This window comes from Gracilinanus agilis, chromosome 5 (assembly GCF_016433145.1).
Source record: "Gracilinanus agilis isolate LMUSP501 chromosome 5, AgileGrace, whole genome shotgun sequence".
NCBI lineage: Eukaryota > Metazoa > Chordata > Mammalia > Didelphimorphia > Didelphidae > Gracilinanus > Gracilinanus agilis.
The window spans coordinates 281,986,455-281,992,610 of NC_058134.1; the positions used below are offsets into that span (position 1 = coordinate 281,986,455).

General features: G+C 46.5%; 1 protein-coding gene across 1 annotated transcript; it reads right to left on the reverse strand.

Annotated features, from left to right (window-relative positions):
* Positions 1-1,877: 1,877 nt before the first annotated feature.
* On the reverse strand, positions 1,878-5,786 carry INHBC (inhibin subunit beta C). Its single transcript, XM_044677477.1, has 2 exons — positions 5,447-5,786; positions 1,878-2,647 (listed from the first exon to the last, which is right to left on the reverse strand). The coding sequence occupies exons 1-2, from the start codon at positions 5,784-5,786 to the stop codon at positions 1,902-1,904; spliced, it is 1,086 nt and encodes a 361-aa protein (XP_044533412.1). The 3' UTR covers positions 1,878-1,901.
* Between the last annotated feature and the right edge of the window lie 370 nt (positions 5,787-6,156).

Here is a 6,156-nt window from a genome sequence, read left to right on the forward strand (position 1 = left end):
GAGCTACCCAGCTGCCCCCAGGAGGACCCATTTTTAATGACAAAACCTTTACCAGACCCTCCACTCCCACCTGATAATAATTGTACTACCCTCTGTTGGGATCTGCTGGTCAAGAAAATACGTGACAGAAACTCCCCTGACTCAGTAAGACCTTTCCATGAATTGCTATTTTATTCATCACAATAGCAGCCACATGCACATGAAAATTTGTGATATAGTTGTGTGGAAACAAAGGTTCCATTTCCACAAGGTACATTGGCTTCTCTGTTCCACCAAGTTGTTTCATGAGCTAGTCCTCTTGCAACCGCTGGGTGGTCCCCCAGGGGTTCAGGACCCACATCCTAGCCACCACTGATCTGGACCAGACCCAGCACAATGTGGATTCGTGATGGATCATCATCAAACAATTAATCACTTAGCCTGCAACCTTCCATATCTTAGGCCAAATCACAAAGGGAAGAGGAGGTGGCTAGTACCTGACTATTAGCTATTTCTATTTGGGGGTCTCACTGCCTTCTCGCTCTTTACTCCTCAGAACCCAGTGGTGTTCTAAATCATGGGAAGACAGCCTATTGTAGGGATGTGAATCTGGAAGGGAGTGAATGCTTTTACTGGTATCCAGGAACAAGATCAGTGACGTTTGAATGGAGCAGGGAGGACTCAAGAAGATCCTTGGAGAGTAGGCAGAAAGGAAAGAGAGAAAATCCTATGTGTGGGAGAAAGCACAAGTGATTTTGCCCTGGAGAAAGGATTGATAAGGAGCGAGAGAGGCATAGATAGGGGGAAAGCAGGCTTGTGGAGGATTTGGTAGGAAGGAAGAGAGGATGGAAGGGGAAAGGAAGGAAGGAAGGAAGGAAGGAAGGAAGGAAGGAAGGAAGGAAGGAAGGAAGGAAGGAAGGTACATGATAGGCAAGGAGAAAGAGATGAACTTCACAATTTTGAGAAAGTAGGAGATATCTAGCCAACCAAAGGAGAAATGTGTGCGTGTCTGATAGATAGATAAATATAGATTTAAGTGTGTAAATCCAAGGAGGTATACTTTTCAGAATCCGGGGTCCATCTGGACCTACCTTCCCACCCTCAGAAAGGAGGGAAGGGACTGGATCAGCTTATTTCCAAGCCAGAGGTCCTCTGCTGAGACACTTAGGCAACCAGTGAATAAGGGAGCATGATGATCTCTGCCTGGAAGGGGTGAGGGGGAGAGTGAGGGGGGGAAGTCCCTGAAGTAAGGATAGAGGAGTTTCCTGCTTCAAGATAAGCTGAAGATTAGAATAGCCTTCTAGTAAGGGAACCACATGATAGAAGTGAGAGAGTTTTTGTCTGGGTACATAAGGAAAGAGGGTCCCTTAAATGAGGGGCATCGATGAGACCTGTGAGTTAGAGATGGCTTAGAGTGAAGTAGAAGAAAATCGGAATTTGTAGGGAATTGTGAGTCTATATTCTAAGCTCTCTTCTGAAGAAGGGAGTGGGGTGACTCTTGGGGAGCGGAAATGTGGGAGAACAGGAAAGGGAAAAGAAGGGAATGAGCATTTTTATAGCATCCACTATGGGCCAAGTACTATGCTAAGCAAAGCACTTTTTACAAATATCTCATTTCATCCCACGCAACAACCCATTTTATAGTTGAGGAAACTGACCAAGATAAGTGATTTGCTCAGGGTCACACTGATAGAGTCTAAAGCCAAATTTGAACTCAGTCTTTCTGAGGCCCCGTGCTCTTGGTCTACCCTGCTACCAGATGCTTCAATAGAATGTCCAGAGTGAGAGTGGAAGGATTTCCAGAAATGCCTTGGGTCCCCATCTTGGGTTGGGGAAGAATCTGTGAACAACCTGCCTGAGATGAGAAGAGAATCTATAAGTGAATATCCTCTTCTCTGTGTCCTCCTTCCCTTTTATATACATTAACTGCAGCCACAGGCCTCCACCACCATGTCTGGGATGTCGGTCTTGACAATGTTGCTGTCGCGGTCATAGTAGAGAAGGGACAAAGGGCGGCGGGCAGTAGGGACACAGCAGGAGCCTCCTCCAGTTGTTCCTGGGGCCCCATTAGCCTTGAGCAAGTTGAGGACAGCAGTGTGGAAAGAGGCAGCAATTCCTGGCATGCCTGCCACATGTAGTGGGCACTGCCCTGTACAGAAGTTCATAGCATAACCTTCAGGCTGAATGATCCAGTCATGCCAGCCAATCTCCCGGAAATCTACAAAGAACTCTTGTCGACAACACATCTGAGACCCACCTTGGCACTCTATGCCTCGACGATGAATCCGGTGCTTTCCTCCTATTCTCACCCGAGCTATTATAAAAGGTTGATGGGCATCCTTTTCCAAGACAACTGGGCCCTGGACTCCCCAGCCTTTGGCCTCCAATTCTAGGGTCAGATGCCCCTGACCATAAGCAGCCTGGGCCTCTGGCCCCAGGAGAAACTGGTGCCAGCCACTGGCATCTATCTCTAACCGGTGCTGGGTGGTCAAAGTGAGGTTGGTGTCCCGTGGCCCAGGCCCCAAGACCCTCACGTGCATAGTCCATGTGCCATTGGGAGGAATCTGCAAGAAGAAACCCAGCCTGGCTTGGAGGACCTCCAAGCTACCACTGGTTTGATCTTGGGAGAGTTGGAAATCCAGCACGGTCCTGTTGGTGTTAGAGTGGCCTGTAGACATAGGGAGCAACGGTCATCTTGGTTGTCCTGCTGATTCATTAAAGAATCAGCCCTTCCTTTCTCACCCAACTTTCTGTGTGTTTTCCTCCTTCACTTATTCCAGGTGAGGATCAAACGAGATAACAATAAAGGAACTTTATAAATGCTAAAGCTTTGTATAAATGTCTTTTCTTCAGAAGTCCCGATCTATGCCTCTCTCCTTCCCTCCCTCTCTGCTACTAATCCTCCTTGTCCTTAGGTCTCTCTAATCATCAGACGTTTCCTTCTGAGGTCTTCTGCTCTAGCTCAGCCTTTTATTCTCTTCTCTACGGAGGATGGGAAACTCCCCAAGGGTCCCATCACTTTCTGAAAAAAGCTTCAAGCTTCTCTAGTTTAACCAATCATTTTACCCAGAAATCACCTTGCAGAGTCTTGACCTTCATCATCTTGTTGGACAGAGAGATCACCCTCATGACAAATGCTATCCCCAAGGTCCTCTCATTCTGCTGCTCCCACCCTTGGGGCAGGGTCACTCAGCTTTGGGCCTAGCTATTCTGAATGGTGGATGAGTGAAAACTTATTTACCTTACTATCTCTAGATAGTAAGACCATTCTTATCCCAACCAATTATCTACTGGGAAATCTGGGCCAACCTAGTACAAATATATTGCCCTCTCTTGCCCTCCCCACCACTTTCCCACCCCCCACCCCCAATTCTTGTTGTGGCTTAAGCCTCAGCCACATTGAAAGGGGTAGAGAGACTTAGAGAAAGGAACTGATCTGCTGGATTAAAACTCTTACCTTTGACCCTGATTTTGGAAAGGGGCCGGAGGGAAAAAGAAGCAGGAAGCCATCTCAAGCTTATAGATGCCAGCCAAAAGCAATGGGGAGGGGCAATTAGGTAGCTCAGTGGATAGAGGGCCAGACCTAGAGAAGGGGAGGTCCTGGATTCAAAACTGACCTCGGGCCCTGCCTTGCTGTGTGACCCTAGGCAAGTCACTTAACCCCCATTGCCTAGCTCTTAGTGTTCTTCTGCCTTGGAACCAATGGGTAGTATCGATTCTAAGACTGAAGGAAGGATTTTTTAAAAAGCAATGAGAAACAATTGCTAAAAGTCATGAGGAACTGCTAAAGAATTGAGGCCGCCTAAAGGGGAGCCTTGGCTAGACGGAAACGTTGTCCAAATCATAGCTCCTGATTCTGTCCCAGGAGTGGGTAATCCTTTTTATTCTTGGAGAAACCCACTTATTCCTTTAGTTACCTTCTAAACGATCTAGGCTTGTACAACGTAATTTGTTCCTTACCCTGTTGCTTTCAATTTTTTAATGTGCATCTCATAAAATTACTAGATGGTGGTCTAAGTTAAGGAGATTTTTGTAAACTCAGTTTGGCGTCTGCTAATGCAAACTGGCCGGGAGTTCAGAGCTCTACATTTTAATAGCGATTTGTTTATTTGGTTTCTTGGCCTTGTTTTAAAGAAAGGAGGCTATCACCAGGAGGATATCGGTAGTAAATTCAAGCCAGTATAGCCACAGAGTCATCAGAGTGAGAGAGAAACAGAGAGATGGGTAGTCGCCATTTTTCTTCCCCTAGAAGGTACAATGGGTTTGAAAGGAAAGCCGTGCCCCAGAAGGGGAGGCAGTTTTCAGGTAAGCCCTATCCATACAGAGGGATGAAGGAAGAGTTTCCCTGATAGGTCAGACAATTCCCTTGACTAACAGTTCAACCAGCTTTGCCACCTGGTGGTTGTTAGTTATATTCTAGGAACAATAATCACATCAGTGCCACCAATGCTACTAGAAAGGGTGCGACAGTTAACTGCCTTCCTCATAATCCCTATGACTTTCAAACTAAAATGCTTCTCTCTGGCTTGCATTTCCTTTTTCTTTCTTAGAATTCTTATATCCTCTGTCCTCACATTCTACACCATGATTGTGAAAAACAAAGGATACTTTCTTTTAAATCCAATTCTTTGATTCCAAAGTCTCCTATACCCATTTAGCAACTTGTGGGACATTGAGGCTACAGACTGGGCTAACCCATCCATGGTTTACCAGACCTATCAGGAACCTTAACGACCATGTAATCCAACTCCTTAATTTTTAAGATTTGGAATCTGAGATCCAGAAAAGTAAAGTGACTTTTCCCAGGGTTAAATAGATACCAAATATAAGAGCTGGAATTTGCACCCAGATCTTCTGAGTCCAAATCTAGTTATTTTTACTTCATCGTGGTCCCAATTCTCATGCCCCAGGACTGGCCTAAGATCCCAATGCCCCATTTTAACAGGGTCAGCAGGCAGTTAGAGTGGGCATCTTTGGGGTCTCTATCTCCTGGTTTCTAGACAGACTCCTAAAATCATTAAGGTATGTGCATGGCTTTGTTTATTCTCTCATTGTCTGGCTTCTTTGAGTTTCTTGTGTTTCTTGATGTGATGAGTCACATCATACCCTCCAAAGTTATTTAACACATCTAACTCTGCCTACTCAAGCCATGTAGGAACTAGAGAGATCTGATCTTTAGTCAAGGATGGTGTAAAGGCCCAGGGATTAGGGGAGATGGCATGGGGTGGGCAGACTAAAGAAGGAGCAGAAAAAAAGTAGGGAGAGTGCTGGGTGTTGAGTGGGAGGAGAAATCCTTGGCCCTATGATGAGGCCCTTACAAACTACAGAGAGAGAGTGGCAAGTTTGGGAGCAGGTACGTGGATTCCCAACGGGAAAAAGGGAAAGGTTGGGGAAAGAAGTGAGAGGGCTGAAACCAATAAAGGGACTACTTCCTACAAGAGTTTTGTGTTTCAGTTCCCATACCTACCTGTCTCAGCAAAACTGATGATCTCATACTCCTGTTCCTCAACTCCAGTCCCAGAACCCCCTAAAGTGCTACCAGGCAGAATCCTTCCTCCTCGGAGACCGTGGAGGCGCCGGAGTGCAGTCCTCAAGGTGGCTCTGGACACAGGCTGGATCAGTGTTGGACGCTGAGTTAAGTGCAGTTTATCCAGAATATTTTGCTTTGCCAGATTGAGCAGCATTTCCCGCTGTCCCTCAGGATCTGAACCAGGCACCCCACATGCTGGACATTGACTACCAACCCATTCAGTCCCTGCTGCAGCTGGAATCAAGAACAGGAGACTCAGGAACAGAGGAGAGACCATTGTCTGCTGGATCTTCCTCTGGAAGAAGAAACACCTTAAATCTGGGGCTCAGGGCTTCAGCCACTGTGACACTTGAGTTTTAAATGCTAGAGTCCACACCAAAGGGTGTGTATCCAGCTGGCATGATTCTTTACTGCGGGAGAGATGGTGGCCACACATCTGGCTTGAGAAGCACAAGACCGACACTAGAACCTGGCAGACCCTGCCAACTGATAAGTAGCTAAAGTACAAAGCAGGGCCCCGGGAGGGGTTGTTTGGGAAGAACAAAAGTTCCATCAGCCAATTTTGGAAGGCAGACAATTTCCATTTATGTTAGCTGCCTGCTTTGGGAGCAAAGGTTAGAAGTGGAATTCTCCTCTATTGCAAAGTG